At 36.3% G+C, this 20,058-nt stretch overlaps 3 protein-coding genes and 1 pseudogene across 9 annotated transcripts; 1 reads left to right on the top strand and 3 right to left on the bottom strand.

Moving 5' to 3' along the window:
* Window positions 1–1,960: 1,960 nt before the first annotated feature.
* Window positions 1,961–2,633, bottom strand: LOC105958892 (uncharacterized). The gene has a single exon (XM_012982895.2). It carries the CDS (start codon window positions 2,581–2,583, stop codon window positions 2,125–2,127), a length of 459 nt encoding a protein of 152 aa, XP_012838349.2. The 5' UTR covers window positions 2,584–2,633; the 3' UTR covers window positions 1,961–2,124.
* A 1,386-nt stretch (window positions 2,634–4,019) lies between these two features.
* Window positions 4,020–6,656, bottom strand: LOC105958733 (chitinase 2 pseudogene; annotated as a pseudogene).
* A 1,914-nt stretch (window positions 6,657–8,570) lies between these two features.
* Window positions 8,571–15,235, top strand: LOC105959162 (kinesin-like protein KIN-5D). 4 transcript variants are annotated; one of them, XM_088814166.1, is made up of 24 exons: window positions 8,686–8,785; window positions 8,858–8,963; window positions 9,296–9,554; window positions 9,658–9,787; window positions 10,071–10,226; window positions 10,327–10,803; window positions 10,935–11,032; window positions 11,117–11,273; window positions 11,357–11,426; window positions 11,544–11,620; window positions 11,725–11,778; window positions 11,862–11,942; window positions 12,032–12,143; window positions 12,355–12,441; window positions 12,532–12,707; window positions 12,787–12,948; window positions 13,032–13,139; window positions 13,217–13,375; window positions 13,454–13,537; window positions 13,738–13,943; window positions 14,019–14,120; window positions 14,215–14,324; window positions 14,440–14,591; window positions 14,687–15,235. In XM_088814166.1, exons 3-24 carry the CDS (start codon window positions 9,379–9,381, stop codon window positions 14,903–14,905), a joined length of 3,153 nt encoding a protein of 1,050 aa, XP_088670292.1. In that variant the 5' UTR covers window positions 8,686–8,785; window positions 8,858–8,963; window positions 9,296–9,378; the 3' UTR covers window positions 14,906–15,235. The 4 variants fall into 4 exon arrangements, with proteins under 4 accessions (XP_012838663.2, XP_088670293.1, XP_088670292.1 ...); XM_088814168.1 differs by having other exon boundaries at window positions 8,690–8,785; window positions 9,350–9,554; XM_012983209.2 differs by having other exon boundaries at window positions 8,571–8,963.
* Window positions 14,517–20,058, bottom strand: LOC105959161 (uncharacterized). 4 transcript variants are annotated; one of them, XM_012983208.2, is made up of 3 exons: window positions 19,775–20,058; window positions 15,737–19,592; window positions 14,517–14,891 (listed from the first exon to the last, which is right to left on the bottom strand). In XM_012983208.2, the coding sequence occupies exon 2, from the start codon at window positions 19,349–19,351 to the stop codon at window positions 15,749–15,751; it is 3,603 nt and encodes a 1,200-aa protein (XP_012838662.2). In that variant the 5' UTR covers window positions 19,352–19,592; window positions 19,775–20,058; the 3' UTR covers window positions 14,517–14,891; window positions 15,737–15,748. The 4 variants fall into 4 exon arrangements, with proteins under 4 accessions (XP_012838662.2, XP_088670291.1, XP_012838661.2 ...); XM_088814165.1 differs by having other exon boundaries at window positions 15,737–19,423; window positions 19,775–20,030; XM_012983207.2 differs by lacking the exon at window positions 14,517–14,891 and having other exon boundaries at window positions 15,503–19,592.

The following is a 20,058-nucleotide window of genomic DNA, read 5'->3' as shown; positions in this document are numbered from 1 at the left end:
CCTAAAAAAAATACCACTAAAAATATTAAATTACATTTTTTAGCTTTAAAAATTCATTTGGGGTGCATTATGCATGATTTATTGTATTTCGAGGGTGCAAAGTGCTATTAATTTGTTTCGAGGGTGCAAAGTGCCAAAATGGTATATTTCAAGGGTGCAAAGTGGAATTAAGCCTAATTATAATTGTCATTAATTAATTGAATGTGGTCGACCTATTTAATATATTGGTTTAATTGCAGCGACGTACTCATAAATTTGGTCTAATCGCATTATTAGAAAATATTGAATTGATAACAACTAGTACGTAACGGAAACGAACATCAACAATTTAGATATTGTTTTTATTTTTTGGGAAATTACGGTTACCTCCCTAAGGTATTCTCAAATTACAAAAAACTCCCTCTTATTTGAATAATTACAGTCACATCCTCAATTATGTATCATTCTTACAGTTTTTTAATGAATTTTTTTTTTTCATAATATAATACATAGTTAAAAGGGTTAATTACAACCTTTTAATACCTGTCTTAATTAATGAATCGTTTTCAATAGCTATAATAAATACCTTCAAATTGTACACCCGTCAGCAATTTTCATTACCTTTTGACTTTCATAAACAATTATTTTATTTAATTATTAATATTAAAAAATAAATAAAAAACATGAACTATACAAATTAAATTTCCGTTTCATAAAATAAAATTTGTTGTAGCTTATCAAGTATGCAAATAGCCATTGACTCCGAGAGTTAAGAAGCTTTGACCCTAATAATAAGAATTTAATTTATAAAATTTGTAATAATGATGAGTGCTTAATTTCAGGTCAAATTAAAAACTCAAATAATTAATTTGCAATAGACGATAACTAATTATATTCCCACTCTTCATTATTTATACTACCTTGATTTTATTTTTATTTTTTTCGTTACTTTAAAGTATTTAAAAATAAAAAAAATCCCTATTTAATTCACATTGTTTTAATGTCTATAAAGATTACGTTGACTTTATTAGATCCAATAATGAATTTGGATAGAAAGCAGGACCATAATGCAAATTATATATAAAATTGAAAGCCCCTAATATATTCACGAGTCTTTGTTGAAGTTGGAGTTGTCATGTTTTAAAAGTGCGATTCTAAAAGGAAAGGTGGAGAATTATATTGAAAACGGAAAAGGTGAGAAGTGAAAGAAACATTGGCCAACCCATTTTTGCACTTATATTTTGTCTTACTAACAACCTAATTCAAGTCTTGCACGGCATCCTTTCTTTTTTAGTAACGAAGAAACGCGCGCAGACGACGAGAGACGTAAATCACACTAGACTGATCATATGAGACAAACTTCACCCAACGCTCGTTGATAAGATGATTCGAACCTGAGTGAATTGACACATGTTCAATTACTCGTTCCACCCACTAAGCCATTCATTGCATTGCAGAACCTTACACGTCATCCTTATTGCATACTCCTCTGATAATATATTAGTTCTATGTCAATAAAAAAAATTACATAAGTTATATTATCCATAACATAGAAGAATATATATAAGATTCCACATTTGATAAAATTCACTTATTGTAAGTTTAAAAAGAATTGATAGCACGCGTGCATTATTCGAATATATATAGGCACATTGTAGAATAATAGATCGTCTTAATTAGTTATTAATTATAATTATTTAGTTGCTTACCAAATTAAACAATTACGTGGATTTCATTGACCTTTTGACTTCATATAATAGAAGTAGTACACCAACAATTTTATTAATTAATCTTAAAATTGATAAATTTTTATTTAATTTTTTTTCTAAAGTAAAATCCAATTATTCAATAGTGAGAAATTTGTTCTTTACCATTATATATATCTTTTGGAAAGGTGAAATTATATACCAACGAAAAAAAAAATGTACATTTCTTTCTAACACAAATAAACTATACTCATTATATATAATAAATATTATAATGTTTTATATATACTTCAACAAGAGAAAATACAAAAAATAAAAATAAAAAGGCCTATATGTATAAATTAAAAACTCAAACAAAAGAAGGGGCAGAATATATATATATATATATATATATATATATATATATATAAAGTAGAATATAATATTAGAGGACGAATCATCAATTGGCAACATCAATCTTGGTGGTGCAAGAGAGCAGCCGCCGGAAAATGGAAGCCAGGGCGGAGCACGAGGACACCGACTTACTCCTCTTCACCTCCGGTCGCTTCTTCCGGCCACCGGACTTTCTATTCTTAGAGTGTTCGTCGGCGGCCGTCTTGTCCTTACTCCGGCTGCCGAGGCATTTGATGGCGGCGGTGTTTTCATGGGTATAATCTTCCTCCCTGGAGAAAGTGTAGCTTCTCAGATATAACTGCCTGCATGAGACACTGTCGACCACCCTTGGGTGGCCGTAGACAGAATTATGTCCCGGCGAAACAGTATTTTTCCGGCCAGTTCTGGAGCTCATCGACCGGACGAATTCGTAGTCGGATTCCGGCCACTTGTAGAGGTTGACGTAGCTTGCTCTGACCGGAACACGCGCGTCTTCGATGCAGCTCGATATACAAGTCGAGGCCATATATGTAAATCTATGTGTATATGTAGATATATATATAGACTGTGTATATATATATATATTAAGAAGACAGGTTTGTATGTGTGTGTGTTAGATATAAATTAGAGGAAGAGGCATATAATAGCTGAGAATGTTATAATGCGGTTATATGCGTTACAATGATTTGGCATCATTTGATTGGGTGTGTAGGGAAGAGAGACTCTTCTTCCCACCCACCCCACCCCCCTCCACCCGGTCCACACCCCACTTTACAGACGTAGACCGCCCGATATTCTGGCCGGTTTAATATATTTAATTTTCGACATTTTCATGTGTGTGCTGTGCTATATATTGGTCTGTTTTTAACTACTTATTTGGGACAATTAAATTTTTGGTCCCTCATGTTTGACTCGATTAAACTTTTGGTCCCCTTCGTTTCAAATTGAACAAAGTTCACCCCCTATGTTCAATTTTAAACACTTTCGATCCCTGCCGTCACATGTCCGTTACCAAGTAACGGAAAACACTATTTTATGGCCAAAATTGGAATTTAAATATTTTTGGGCCTATAAAATAATTAAAACTTATGCGATCCTACACCTAGTGAAATACAATAACACGTGGTTTCTAAATCGTAGATCTACATAAATAACTATTCACTAAGCACGCATACACATGGGTATATTTGTTACGATGTGTAAATTAATATTAAAATTTAAATTACATTGTGTATTTCGATCATATTAGGAAAATGGCTGCAAATGTAATTTAATGAATTTTACAGTTTTATTTTCAAGCCTTTTCTATATATATATATATATATATATATATATATATATATATATATATATATATATATATATATATATATATCCCTATATATATATCCGTTGCCTTTGAAGTGTAAAGGATTGACCATAACAGCTAGATTTGAAAAGAAATATGCAATTTTATTTGGCTATCGTATTCGAAAATAAAAAACTTATTAAAAATAATAATTGATGATGCAGAATCACTTCAAGTGAAGGACTTATTTAACTAAATTTATTGGGCCAAGGCCTAATAATTAATGATTTTCATTAGCAAAAACTCGAAATTTATTTAATTAAATCTATTGGGCCAAGGCCTAACATGTGTGAGAATTATTCATTGGAATTTGGAACCGTGAGTTTGGCCCATTAGACAAAGGCCCAGTAAGCCAATACTGTTATTGTTTTGTTTTGTTTTTGTTTTTTTTTTAGTTTTTTTTTTAATTATAATTATTAATTACTCTCTTCAATCCGAAAATAATAATTAGTATTAGTAACAGATAATATGAAAGAAACAAAAATTAAAAAAACATATAATTTCATTAACATTAATTTAAAGCACTTCCACAAATACATGCAAATTCATCCACAGAAAATGATGAGGCAGACACATACGTATACATATACACACACACACAGTAGAGCTGTAAGCTAGTGAGAAATCGCAAGCAGAGACTGAGACATCTTCTCGTACTTAAACCCTAACCCCAAGAATCATCCGCCGACCAAACAAAGATTCCATGAAGATTCCCCTCACTCTTCAACCTACTGCACGCCGTGAAGAATCCGTCACGGGGGCCCAAACCACCACTCCCATCACTGATGAAACTAACCAACACCTTCCCTCCACCGTAATTCAAACTCTGCTCCGCAAAATACCCCAAGAATTTCTCCACACTAATCCCTTCATCGTAAGGGTAGAACTGGAAATTCACGTAGTCGATCACGCGCCCATATCTTCTCTACAGCGCTGCGTAGTGGCTCTGCACTTGTTCGTCATCGAACGGAGCTATCGACGCGAAAGAAATAACCCCATTGTTCTTCAACGTCGAGACCAGCCTCCCGATGCACTCCGCGAAAACTTCGGCGGGGGTTGATTTGAAGTGCTCGTAGTCGATGTCGATCCCGTCGAGGTTGTAGGATTGGATGATTTTTGTTAGGGAGGCGACGGCGTTGGAGAGCCAAGATTCAACGGAGGTAGGGTTGAAGTAGGCCGGGTGGCCGTCGGGCGCCGTGTCGCCGCCTAGCTAGGCTGAGTGCGACTTTGACGTTAGGGTTTCGGGATTTGATGGCGGAGACTTGTGGTGGGGTGAGGTTGTTTGTGTCCCATGGTTCGGATACAAATGTACCCTACATCCACGAGGACTTGCAAAACTAGTTCAGATTTAAGTGTATATTAATAGGACTTAATAAAAACACTATAATCAAAGCAATTCCTCCATCCGCACACTATAATCAAAGCAATTCCTCCATTCGCACTCTTGGACTTCCTCCAATGTTGAACTGCCGTTGGACTTCCTCCAATGTTGAACTGCCGTTTGGATCGACCTCTCCTGAGATCTGCGCGCGCTGCAGCACGGGCTGCACCCTTCAAAGCCTTTATGCTGGGATTTTTCTTATTAAAGCTCCATATAACTCATATGAGGTTGAGGGCCTTATATAGGCACGGAATCACCACCATAAACCTAACTTGGGCCCTAAGAAATCGATTTAACTAGGTAATAGAATCCTAGTCGATTTCTACTTCTATTCTAGATAAGTACAAAAAATACCTAACTATAATATAATACATGGAAATAAATTTAAGTCCTAATAACAATATTACAAGAATAAGACTCTAATTAATTCCAAAATAAACATGAAAAACAAATCTTTGCCAATCTTTAATTTCCACGTATGGCGAATTTCTTCAATCTTCACTAGCAGAAATCTGGTGCCAACATAGTCGATGGCGAAGGAGAGGATGAAGTGGAAGTCGACGCGCGGGTTTATCGGGAGGTCGGAGAATTTGACGCTGTTGAATTCCGCTCCGATGTATTCGCGGAAGAGGTTGGAGTTGTTGTTGGCGGCTGCGGCGGCGGTACATAATGATGTGGCAAAGATGATTAGGGTTAATTGGAAGATGAAAATAATTAGTTTGGAGGAATATTCCATTTTTGCTTCGTTTTGATTTTCTTGTGCAGTGTGTTGGATTGAGGAAATTATATTCACTTTAATTTATATATAGTGCGTACTAGATTGTTTGAAATAAATAAAATATATAAAAAAAAATATGCATGTGTGCCGTTGAAGGAAATTTTGGAAGAATTGTGTGATATATGGATTATTAGGTATATATGAAAGAACTTAGTTTTGGTTTTGAAGAGTGTTGACTGCATGCATGTAATATAGTTGCTGCATGCAGTTAGTTTTGCTGTCAAAAGAGTGTTCATTCCGTTTCGTTTGCCTACTTGAAAGTCTAACGGGGAGTTAGACGATGCTACACCTGGTTATATATACGGGGTGTTTATTAATTGTAGATTAGATTACATTCGGTGTAGCATCTAATTTCCCGTACTATCCTAAAAATAAGATACGTATTTAAAGATAATAAAATGCTATTAAATTATAACCCTATTGCAACAAGAAATGAAAGATTAATGTTGATCTAAAACAAATAACTAGCATACTATTTCAAACTAAATAATCCTAATAAAATATTGAATTAATTAATAAATTAATAATTTGATATTAAATTTTGAAATGGTACAACTTTCGTGCCACTCCAATTGGGCCGAAAGCAAACTCTATTTAGAGAATATATTCTCTCTACATGGGCCTAATTAAATCCTATTGATGGGTTCTACTCTGGCCTCTATCGTCAAAGTAAATCAAAGAAACGTGGTTCTTTATTAACTTTTTTCTGGTTCATTTCAATATCCAAACGGAACATAACATTTATTCAATAAATTATTATAAATAAAATAATATTAATTTAAAAAAAAAAAAAAAAAAGGAAGAAGAAAAAATAGTGTATATAGATTGGATCCAATCTGGTGTTTGGGACCATCTATAGCAGATAGCTAAACTCGTAATTATCCGTATTCCAATATTAATTGGACCCTTTTATCCATTTTTTGGATTTCTTTATATATCCACCCAATTATATTTTTTTATATTATTGTGTAATCATTAATTGTTATATATATATATATATATATATATATATATATATATATATATATATATATATATATATATATATATATAGATTAATCACGCGCAATTCATAACTTTACAGCTAGCCATGCCAAAACAAATTAAACTAGTGTTTGGGTAAGAATATTATAGAGAATGTGGGTTAAGAATAATATATATTGGGTTAAATACACAGACTTTAGTAGACCACGTGGTTAAAGAAAAACACACCAGGTATATATATAGACAACATGCATATGTTCTGAAACTGTAGAAAGCAACCATTAACCATATATACATACATACATACATGTATATATATATATATAACTTGTAGAAGAATCAAATAATCTTCTTTGATTTCGAGTGTCAGTGAAAGGCCAATGTATACAGTTCGTTCATGTGGTAAAAAAAAAAAAGATGGGAGGGAGAGGTGAAGTAAAGAATACTCCACATTTTGCAAAGAGTGCTGTCCAAGCAACAATATATACTCCTCATATATATATATATATATTATGAAATATAATATTATATTTACGCATATGATGTATATATGTATCAACTGGTACAAAATGTTACAAGTGCATAATAAATTAAATACATACACGTTAAATATATAATATATGTAGTTTATTAATTTCTTCATGTAATTAACGGCTCCGTAGACATGCATGGATGTTTGGTGCGTTTTTTCCCCCTTAATTAATGTTTATAATTCAAAGTATTAAAAAAAATTCTCTTAGCTTAATTATTAGTTTTAGGTATGGCGTGAGAGTGATGGCAATAAATAGTAAAATTAAATGAATATATATAGTCTAGATCGAAGTTATTTGGGGGTACTACGTACGTATAGGTGAGTCATGTGAAGGGGTTCAAATGAATATTAAGCACATGGTATGGTAGTGCATTTAGCACCCTTGTCCCCTTATTTTGCTATTATTATCTGTTTTTACTAATTAATGTGATGTTTTACCTTACCTTAATTTCCACTTTTCCCTAGACAAATATTCATCTAACATCAACCCTAATTAATTAATTACTCCAAAACTACTTGCAACATTTATATATGTGTATAATGGATTAATATGTCCCGTTATTTCACTAGACGATTGGGTCAATTGACACAAGCTCACTAGCTCCAACCGTTAGGTTGCCCTTACAGGACGTTTACGATATTTAATTTATACGAAACCAATGATCCATTGAGTTTAATATATTTACACAGGCTATTATTATGTATTTTATTATTTTTACTAAAAATGAGAAATTATTATCAAATATATTTTTGTCCCCATTTGCCTGGGATTTGTCACCCCTGATAAACATATCTTAAAGAAAAGGTAATGCATGCAGTATGTTGATTCTTGATCAGTTCAATTAATAAATTTTGTATTTTTCCTAAGCATACAAACGACAAATTTCTTGTGTCACATTATCATGACCCCACTGTTTCCTCACTCATTGGATGAAATTCACCTAATTTCCAGTAATTCAAATTTCAAATTTAATTATAATATTCATATTATGCTATAGTTTATATATTGAAATTTTAGTATGTAAGTACTTTAATATTAATGTTTTTTTTTTCTTGAAAGTACATATCTTAATTAGAACCTTATATTTATTGTTTTTAATAACTTGATGTAGCAGATGGTTTAGTTAATTTTTTTTTTTTGTAAAACTTCTTTTTCTTTTAACTAATAAATCAACTGACACTTTCATTCAATAACTCATAAATCACAATAAACATAAACCCAAGTGAAATTTGTTTTATAATCACAACCTAAACATACTCAATTTGTAAAATATGTTCAAAAATAACAATTTAATTGACTCCAGCTCACAAGAGTGACTCCAAAAAAATTTAAAATTATTTTTTCTCAAAATTGATGAAATTTCAAATTCACTGTCAAGTTCACCTAAACTGTTAAATGCTTGATATCAATTATTGAAAATAATTTCAAATTTGGTTAAATAATTGCAAATCATAAGCTTATTAAAACAAACTCTAAATCCAAATCCAATAGCCCATTATTTAAATAATAAAAAACAATATTTAACCTCTCCAAATATTTGAAAAAAAAAAAAGAATAACCCCTAATAGAAAGGGTTTAAATAACAAACGGTCACAAAATCAGCTGATCACTTGCAAACGGGGGACCTCAACACCGTCATCTCTTATCGTCTCTCTCTCTCTCTCTAAAATTCAAACCCTCTCTCCGTAACGGCCATATTCTTTTGTAAGCTTCTTCTTCTTTCTCTCTCTTCTTTCTCTCTCTTAATATAATAAAATAAAAAATTCCCAATTTCAGCCTCACAGTCTCCGTTCACTATATTGTCTCTATAGCTTCGCCATTTGTACTACTTGCATTCTCCGACGAAAATTTTCAGTTTGCTGCCGGCCGCTTATAATCCACTGTAAGTATTATTCGACATATACGTACAACTATACGTACATTGATTTTTTGTATGCAGAGGCGGACGACGACCTGTCGGTGATTTTTACTGTTTTTTTCAACGTGAAATTTGATCGTTTTTTAAGTTGATTTGTCGTTGTTTGAGCATCGATCGGCCGTCCTTTTCCGATTTACATCTCGATTGTTTATTTTTGCTCGCCGAAAATAGAAAGATTCCGCATTTGATGTTGATTTTATTAATGTGCCTGTTTTGATTTGCGATTTATCTTGGAGATTTGGAATAAATGTGCTTGAGTTGACTCTGTCGAGTTGATTTGATTTTTTGTTGCGCAGTACAGAAGGAGAGGAGATTTATTAATTGATTGATTAATCAGTGGAATTCGTCAGATTTGAAGTGACTGAACAAATATAGAAAGATGGAGGCTTCCCAGAGAAGAGGAGGTGGTGGTGGAGGAGTGGTGCCAGTATCGCCATCTCAGACGCCGCGTTCGAGTGATAAGGCGGTGAGAGATCTGCGATCAGGAGAGGGGAGTTTCAGTGGGAAGCATGATAAGGATAAAGGTGTAAATGTACAGGTCATTGTGCGATGCAGGTAAACTAATTCACTTATAGTTGTTCTGTGTTTTAGTTTGTGCTTCGCTTTGGTTAATTCCTATTTTATCCTTTTTTTGATGTTCTGGGTTTATTTTTCACAGGCCATTGAGTGAGGATGAGATCAAAGTACACACCCCTGTGGTGATTTCTTGCAATGACAACAGAAGAGAAGTTTGTGCTGTTCAGAATATTGCTAACAAGCAGATTGATAGGACTTTCCTCTTTGACAAGGTTTGATATATGTTTAGATGCCTCTCTGTTTAACAATGTTCTGGTTGTAGAAAATAAAATACGGGGAGAAACAGAGGAAAACCTGAAAGAGAAAAACTGAACTGCGTTCTATAGCTTTTGAAATTCATACGGGCTTTCTGAATCCGATGTTATGAATTCAGGATTTTGATTATTCATCAAAAAGAGTTGTCAGTATTGGTTTAAGTCGTGTGTGACAAATAGTTGTTTCTCATTTCCATCAAAGTTCTGAAATTCTATTTTCTCAAATTAAACTTGTGTTCAGGTCTTTGGTCCGTCATCGCAGCAAAAGGATTTATACCATCAAGCAGTCAGCCCCATAGTGTTTGAAGTCCTAGAGGGCTATAATTGCACCATCTTTGCCTATGGGCAAACAGGAACTGGAAAGACTTACACAATGGAGGGTGGAGCAAGAAAAAAGGTTTGATCTCTACTGATGGAAAAATCTTTTTATCTGTAATGCTTTTATACTATTACATTTATAGCTTCATTATGGTGATTTGACTTTTCTTTCTGTTCAGAATGGTGAATTTCCAAGCGATGCGGGTGTCATTCCGAGAGCTGTTAGACAAATATTTGATATCTTAGAGGCTCAGAATGCTGAATATAGCATGAAAGTTACGTTCTTAGAGCTATACAATGAGGAAATATCAGATCTCTTGGCACCAGAAGAATGCTCAAAATTCACTGATGACAAGTCGAAGAAACCAATAGCGCTCATGGAAGACGGAAAAGGCGGAGTTTTGGTTAGGGGATTGGAGGAAGAAATAGTGACTACTGCAAATGAAATCTATAAGATCTTAGAGAAAGGTTCTGCTAAAAGGAGAACAGCAGAGACTCTTCTCAACAAACAGAGCAGTCGTTCGCACTCTATTTTTTCTATCACTATTCACATCAAAGAGTGTACTCCAGAAGGAGAGGAAATGATCAAATGTGGGAAACTTAATCTTGTTGATCTTGCTGGCTCAGAGAATATTTCACGCTCCGGTGCCCGAGATGTGAGAACATTACAGAATTTGCATATTTTGAACTTGTGGATGCATCATATAGTAGAAGATAATGTATTCAGAAGGGCGTATAGTCCTATAAAAAGCTCTGTTGTGTTTTAATTTTTTATCTACTTCTGCAGGGCAGAGCAAGGGAGGCAGGTGAAATTAACAAGAGCTTGCTGACACTTGGTCGAGTAATAAATGCTTTGGTTGAGCATTCTGGTCATATTCCCTACAGGTATGGATCTTGCCAAATTTATTGTTTACTCTGGCCAGGCATGTTTCGTAATGATTATTAAACATTGTAACCCGAAATCTTCAGGGACAGCAAGTTAACAAGGTTGCTGAGAGATTCTCTGGGAGGGAAAACAAAGACGTGTATAATTGCCACAATATCCCCCTCTATCCATTGTTTGGAAGAGACACTAAGCACTTTAGATTATGCTCACCGAGCCAAAAACATAAAGAACAAACCAGAGGTTAGTATTGACATTGTCAGCTGCTTTGCTCTCAATTCTATTGATTAACAGATGAAGTATTTATTGGTTAATATGATTAACAGATCAATCAGAAGATGATGAAATCTGCAGTAATAAAGGATTTGTATTTTGAAATTGATCGGCTAAAGCAAGGTTGATAACTGATCTCTCTCTCTCTCTGTGAAATTCGTTTCTTGTCATTGAATAGTTAAAATTCATTTTTTTTAATGATATTTTATATTGCCTTACATTAACTTTATGTTTTTTTAGAGGTGTATGCTGCAAGAGAGAAGAATGGGATCTACATACCAAGAGATCGTTATCTCCAAGACGAGGCAGATAAAAAGGTGTGGTGATGTACTGATATCAAGTGTGTTCATATACATATACTGCAACTATTTAAGAAGCTACGAAAGATTTCCAAATTAACGTCTAATTTCTCACTTCTCAGGCTATGACAGAGAAGATAGAGCGTATGGAACTTGATTTTGATTCCAGAGACAAGGTATTTAACAAAAAATCTTACTGGAACTTTTGGTTTTGGTATATTGAAATGAGTGCGATTATAACTTGGGGCATCCTGAACAGCAACTAGCGGAGCTCCAAGAATTGTACAATTCTCAGCAGCAGTTGACTGTTGAGCTGAGTGATAAACTTGAAAAGACTGAGGTAATAATTGAACGTCCACAATTTTAATAACGGCCTTCCTCTTTTTGCCTTACTGTTATAGACTAACTAGGTTTTTGGTTGGAATTCAGAAAAAGCTTCAGGGAACTGAGCATGCGTTGCTTGATCTTGAAGAAAGACATAGGCAGGCAAATGCAACAATTAAAGAAAAGGAATACCTGATATCCAATCTTCTTAAGTCTGGTAGGTGGCATCTTTTTCATAGTTCCAATAAAGTTAATTTTGTACAAATCATTCTGAATAATGTGATCTCACCTTTTGGCCTTCTTCCACCATCAACCAAATATATATATATTTTTTCCTTCGACTTGTGATAACAAAAGACTTTTGAGGTTAGGTTATGATAAAAATATACACTGCTCTATCACATTTTCATGCAACTTCTTTCTACCAGAAAAATCACTCGTTGAGCGGGCACTTGAGCTTCGAGCAGAACTGGAGCATGCTGCAGCAGATGTCACTAATCTCTTCACCAAGATTGGTCTGCATCTTTACTCAGAAAATACCCTGATGCTTTACTTTTTAAGTAAAAATGCTATTTTCCTAATTTTAAGTACTGCTAATCTTCCAGAGCGCAAGGACAAAATAGAAGATGGCAACAGAATTCTTGTACAAAAGTTCCAATCTCAATTGACTCAGCAGCTTGAAATCTTGCATAAAGCTGTGGCATCTTCGACTACAGAGCAAGAACAACAACTGAAAGGGATGGAAGAAGACATGCATTCATTTGTATCCACAAAGACTCAGGTATATAGTTCATCTGTATAGTGAACACCTGCAATAGTTTGCAAGTGCATTTTCCTTAAAAACTCTCTTCCACTTGTAGGCTACTGAAGAGCTTAGGAATCATCTAGAAAAATTGAAAACCATGTATGGCTCTGGTATCAAGGCTTTAGATGATTTAGCTGGAGAACTTGATTCGAACTCTCAGTCAACTTTTGGTCGGCTGAACTCTGAAGTTTCAAAACACTCATTGGCCTTAGAAGAGGTTTGTGTTCACTGAAACTGCATTCAGGGATTGCTATAGAACCAAAATTTAGCACGATTTGACTGTTATATTATGTGTTGCAGCTTTTTGAAGGAATTACTTCCGAGGCTGATAGTTTACTTCATGATCTCCAAGACAGTCTGCATAGTCAGGAGAAAAAGTTAACAGCCTATGCACAACAGCAACGAGAGGTTTTTATTCCGGTTACTTTATCTGTTCATAGTTTCTTTTCACAAGGGGTTTTTATTGACAATTAAACATTGTACAGGCTCATAGCAGAACTGTCGAGACGACTAGATCAATTTCCAACGTTACTGTAAACTTCTTCAAGACTTTAGATGGGCATGCTTCAAAGTTGGGCCAAATTGTGGAAGAGGCGCAGACAAGTAATGATCAGAAATTATCTGAACTTGAAAAGAAGTTTGAGGTAACTAGAAACACCACTTTACTTTGAATTAGTTTACATGTGGGTTTTTTTTCTGAGCGAGTGTATGATTCACTGTAGGAGTGTGCTGCCCATGAAGAAAAACAACTATTAGCAAAAGTGGCAGAGCTGCTTGCTGAATCGAATACTCGGAAGAAAAAACTGGTAATTCATTTCCCTCATTCTACTGTCCTTTTCAAGATTTCTTTTTACTAGTTGTGAGTTCTGATGAAATATAAAGACTGTTTTTTCAACAATATCAAAGTTTCATGGCCAATACAGAAATTGTCCATGGACACTCCTGCAAAAGTGAAATGGTGGTGACCACAAGCAAATTCCTTACTCTTTTTATTTTCGTCCACTAGGTTAAATGTTCAGTTGATGGCCTTCGAGAGAACGCAGCAAACAGAACAAACAAATTACAGCAAGAGATGTCAATTATGCAACAAAACACTTGTTCTATTAAAACTGAATGGACAAGTTACACACAGAGCACTGAATCTCGCTATCTTGAGGACACAGCATCAGTCGAAATTGGGAAAGAAGATATGGAAGGCGTTCTCCACAAATGGTTAGAAACATTTATCTATAAACGTTACGGTATACATTTTTATCACATTGCTGAATTGGAACTCAAAATATGCAGTTTGGGGCAAGCAAAATTGGGTGCAGAACAATGGAAACGCGCTCAGGATTCACTGCTTCATCTTGAGAAGACAAATGTTGCCTCAGTGGACGAAATAGTTAGGTTAGTAATAAAATTACAGGATTTTGTTTCAAAATCAGCCCTATTTTGCATTGGCTTCTTTTATGTGAATGTGCTGCTGTTCTTTACTCTCTAGGGGAGGGATGAACACGATTGAAGTCTTACGAGAGCAGTTCTCTTCTGCTGTGAGTTCTGCGCTGGAAGATGCTGATACTGGAAGCAAGAATCTTCTCTCATCCATTGATCGTAAGATTTTACCTTTTTCTTTTCTTTTTTGCATGTATTATTACGGAGTTGTTCAAAATCGATAGAAAAATTATACTGTTCAAACATTTGTATAAAGCTGAAACAAACCTTGCAGGTTCGTTACAACTTGACCATGAGGCTTGTAGTAATCTTGATTCCATGATTGTTCCTTGCTGTGGAGACTTGAGAGAATTGAATAATGGGCATTACCACAAGATTGTGGAAATCACAGATAATGCAGGAAAATGCCTGCTAGAAGAGTACATGGTAAGAAAAGACAACCGGAAGTTTTCACTATACAAACAACCTGGATCGCTAGGTCCGATTTTTCATTTTATTTTTTTCTATATATATATTTGCAGGTTGACGAACCATCATGCTCAACGCCGAGAAAAAGACCGATTAGCCCTCCGAGTGCTGCTTCCATTGAGGAACTGAGAACACCATCCTTTGAAGAACTACTAAAATCGTTTTGGGATGCAAAATCATCGAAGCAGCAAGCAAATGGAGAAGTAAAGCACATCTTAGAAGCGGCCGTCTCTTTGAGAGACCCTCGAGTTCCTCTCACTGCAATCAATTAAAGGGAGTGGATTAGTATATGCATATGGTGTAGCAATAAGATTTTAAAGTTACCTGTTGTACAGAAAGTAGTGGCTTGAATGAAGTAGAGAAACCAATTATATTTGTCTGATTATTGCTATTCTTGATGGATTAAATTCTTTTTTTTTTTTTTTGGAGATGGATGAGTGAGCCATCTCCACAGCAAACAGTAGAACTTGGAATTTCACGTCTTTGAAATTCTCCAGTGTAAGAAAATCATTATTTTTCGATTTTGGTGCTTGTTTTAGGATTTACTCATTAAATTGATTTGTAGTGTCGTGAGAAAATATAAATCTTCTGCAGATTTGAAAGGCTGTTGTGTCTGATTTGTGTCTGATTATAATTATTCTTTAACAGTGGGGTTTATTGTCTTAATATATAACCTTTGACTTCGTTAATGTATGGAATTAATATACAATTAATGGTGTTCTACATAAACACTCGCATAAGTAGTTCTTTATGTATAATTATTCTCTGCCAAATAAACCCAGGTTCTGGATATATGACTGTTTAAACATAATTCGAGGTGAAAAATAAGATCGAAGAATAAAGATTAGAGCGAAAAGAAGGGGATAAATGGAGAGAAAAGAGAAGATAAATACAATTTCAATAATCTATAAGCATATGTTGCAGTCACTTTCAACAATCTACACATTACTTCGTTAATGCTATTACGAAATACCAAACCATTTCTCAATTATACGTAACAAGGTCGATCGAGATCTGAATCATCTTAAATCTCAAGGGAAGAAACAAAATGAATAAGAATGCTGAAACTAAGGCAAACACTTTCCCAATTAATCGTAAATTACCTCATAGAACAATCATGCTGGTGGCTCCCCACCAAAAGTCCCGTCATGAAAACCTATATCAGTAGAATCATTATTCTCTTGGCCGAGCAATTTATTTTCTTCCATATCAATTTCAGCATTGTCATCCACCTGATCATCCAAATCAAATCCCGATTGCTCAACAGCCTCAGTAGCTTCTTTCTTTTGCCTTCTCCATTTCTTTGTGGACGAAGTCCCATCATCCTCAAAATCTTCCTCCTCTCTCTCTCTATGCAAATAGACCCACAATTTCCTCTCACCGTCGAATTGCACACATGGGTCCCGCTCGTAATGCAGACGGTCCAATGCTCCACTAACCACTTGATTCACCTGTGCATCGGACACATCTTCCATAACATACTGCGAATCTCTAATCAATGTACAAACATCTGCCCTAGTCCCAATACTCCCAGGCAATCTAGCTGCTGCATCTCTCACGAGACACAGGATCGTGACATGTGGCGGCCTATCCCGTTTAAGCATAAAATGGTCTCGTGCCTTTGATGTTGGCTTTCCACCGCACCGTCTCAAAGGAGCCACGATGGATTTTTTGCCATCGATAGCTGTGTAAGAAAAAGCCCTGTCTGGTATCAAATATCGAAGAACTTCTTCTTTCTGGAAATAAGCTCTCACTTCTTCACTGCTCGGGCTGATTGTACTGAGACTTTTCTGAGCTCTCGTGTCTTTGAATCTTTCTTTCTCGTCCAAATTGATTTGCACCAGTGTTGAAGGAGGTGAAGGGAGAGTTCCAATTTGCTGAAGTGCATCCTGACTATTTTTCAGCCAATTAGCAAACGAGTCGACTAACTTGACAAGCATTCTATGAGGAAGCCCCCAATAATCTGGAGATGTCACCTCTTCAACCGCTTCAGAGTCGGATAAATTACGAGAAACAGGACCAACCCATGTCCAACTCTTTGAAGATCTTTCATATACAACGAGCGGCTTCCACCCTTTCGCTCCTAGGGGTGCGGTTCTTGATGCAAATATTCTTAAAACACTTCTTACCAAATCCTGAAGTGGTTCCTGTGTTTCCGTAATAGAGGGATCTCCAGGGTTCGATCTAACACGGCTAACAATTTCCTGAACAGTGAGAGAAGGGACATTATTTGCTTCATCACAAGGGAGAGAAGCGTTAATATCCACTATGGTGTCTTCCTGTTTGCTACTGCATTGCTCGGCATCGTTCTTACCGAGATGCTTTCTGGCTTCTGAGGAATCTTCCGGAAGCAGAGTGATCATTGCCGTGCGAACTGCTGAAAGAAGATGAATGATGGAAAACGAGAATCCCGAATGAACAGTTGGTGTGATTAAAGGGAACGGCTTTTTCTGTGGTTTAGTTTCTGTTGCAACATCTTCCGTTTCCATCTCCAGAATAGGAGGCTGCTCAGATAATTCCTTCTCAAGAGAATCCGAAACATCCTCTAACTTGTTCTTTCCACGTTTTTTCAACGAACCCATGTTATCGAGTTGCACCTGAGCCTCATCACGAAGGTAGTCATTATTATCTTGCAGGTGCGTGTATACCATATCGTGTTTTATTTTCCGTTTCTTTGAGAGATTGCTACACCCCATCAATGGCTCAAGATGATGATGGCCAGTGGACGGATCCATCATCTGGTTCTTCCTACCCAATTCAAAAGGAATCCCATTATCTGCCCCCAGCTGGCGTGTCCGAAATAAATCACCTTGAAGTTTATAGTCATGCATATAAGTTGACTGAAGTACATCAAATTCAGAGAGAATTTCACCTTTGATCCTTCTATCTCCCACCAGAGAGGATTTCAGTGACGGTATATGGAAACTGTTGCTGTAGTTCCCTTCAACGTGACCACTGTGTCCCAATGGGTAGAATACATTATCTGGTCGAGGAAAATAGTCTTTATCCAAACCATTGGTGGGCAAAATATTCAAGTAGCCCAAGTTATGCATCTTTCCCTTTTGTTCTGCTTTCATCGCCTCAAGATCGATGCTACCCTCAAATTTTTGGGAAGACTGTGATGATTGAGCGAGCTTCAGGTGACTGCCCTTTTTATCTTTCTCAGAAAATTTGCCCTTCTTTGTATGCGGGACATATCTAGAATCTGCCATAGTACCCGGGTAAGCCCATTTGCTCCTCATCAAAGGATTGCCATCCTCATTCTCATCCATTTGTTCAGAGGAATCCGATTCTGTTTCTTCACTTTTCGCAAATGTATCCTCTAAAGGCTTAGCTCTATGATCGGCATGCATTAACGTGTGATTCTCATTGAACTCAACGGCTTCCTTACCCATCTTCCACTTCTTATTTTTGGCATTCGAATAACTGGGCTTATATGATAATTCGGGGGGAAGTAAACCCCCGTGTTGTTTACTGAGCCATGCTGGATCACTTCCAATTAAAAGGTTTACCGAATTCGACTTCTGACCCTTGCCAGATTTCATATGCTGAAGATTCTCGTACTTAACTCTTTTCCCTCGATCGGATATATTTTTCGCATTAGACGGCTTTGAAGTTAACACCTCGATATCAGACAACTGATTAATGGTTTTATTCCTGCCAAGAGCATGCAAATCATTCCTCACTGAGATAGGAATACCCCTGAAAGTATCCACATCATCTTCAGCTCTTGTGCCTTCACGTTTCTTCCCAAACTTTGAAGCCTCAGGTTTTTCTCTGTGCACAGCCACTTCATATATACTTTCTTCCTCATCATCATCTTCTATCATATGCTCATTCAACCTGACTGCCGCAGAAGAATTACTGCGCCCTGACTTCATTTTGATTCTTTGCTGGGTTGGAGGAATATTGTCTGCTCCTCTTCGTTTCTGCTTCCCATGTTTTGATGGCTCGTTGGTAGGTTTTGGCCCACGAGAAGAAATATTCGGGCCCCACAAATCATCGCCCGACTCCTCTGGGTCAGAAGACTCATTCATCAAACTCTTCTCACTCTTCATAATATTCAACACACGAAGCTTCTCTTCGATACTGTAACCTCTGTAATTCAGCCACGTATCCCTCATCTGACAGAAACTATTCACCATGGAATTCTGATGTTTCCTCAAGTTATGATAATGCTGTCTTCTCTGGAAAAATTTCCAGCCCCGCCGATAAAGTGCCACCCTCGGCTCACAAAGCCCTCCTTTCAACATATCAAACAACTTATCAACAGGGCTGCCGAAATGCAAATTATCACCGGCGAAAAGCTCTTTCAGCGTGACCACAAAATTCTCTTGGTCCATGTCAGGTAAATACCTGGCAAGACCAAATCTTTCCTCTTCGGTTAGACACTCGTTCCACACCTCCATAGACAGCAAATGTTTTAAGCCAGGAAGATCGTACAACTCGTAGGGAATGCTACAAGTTTGATCCTCCACCTGGCAAAACTCCTCACCGGTTTCACCCAACTCCAGTAAATCGAAGTCGTCAGAGCCTGCTCCAGAATCACATTCGTCAAACTCACCATCATCGTCTTCATCTGATTCAACAGCTGGCGTAGGGTTTGGCCGCTGAAAATCTTCATCATCGCTCGACAAAAGTTTGTCCCTACTGTGCAGGGAATGATACTCAGGGTCAAACCGAGCCACCTTGAAGGTATTATTCTTTTCAATCGCCATTCACCAGCTTTATCACTATTTCAGAAATCCCAATTCCAGAATGTCTTCGGTCCAAATTCAAAATTCAAAACCCTAGAAAAGCAGAACAGAACCAGGTAAAAATTGAACCGACGAGAGAACTAGTCCTTCTGAAAACAGAATCGCCAGCCCAGAAAGAAACAAAAAGCACCACCCGCTAAATAGAATCCCCTTTTCAGACTGAAGACCTAATCCGAACAACCTATCAATCGGACTCGGAACCCTAACCAAATAAAAGAAACGCTACGATTAGATTGCAGACACAAAAAACAGAAGCTGCGAAAAATCCACCAGAAATCAAAAGAGGAAAAAGAAAACGAAAATTAAATCAAATAGATAATTGAGCGAAATCTACAAATTCAGACTTGTGGAAAAGGGGAAGAATGATATGAGGTCGAAAATCACCTGAAATTCGTTAATTGGAGAACCGGCGAACAGAAATCTTCGGCGATCAGAACAACGGGTTTGAAGCATGGGAAACCCTAGATGTAATATTAAAGGAAAGAGGGGAAGTGAAAACGGTTATATAATGTGTGAGAGAGAATGTGTGTAATGTGTACGCCTGTGTGTGTGTGTGTGTGTGAGAGAGAGAGAGAGAGAGTACACTTGGACTTGGGTGAAAGAAGAAAGAAGACGACGAGTGTGAGCCGTTCGATACTGAAGGGGAAGAATCAATCAATCAAATGACC

Source organism: Erythranthe guttata, chromosome 14, assembly GCF_056151865.1.
Source record: "Erythranthe guttata isolate IM_541 chromosome 14, IM_541, whole genome shotgun sequence".
In the NCBI taxonomy this organism is placed as follows: Eukaryota; Viridiplantae; Streptophyta; class Magnoliopsida; order Lamiales; family Phrymaceae; genus Erythranthe; species Erythranthe guttata.
This window is presented reverse-complemented; position numbering and strand designations above follow the sequence as displayed.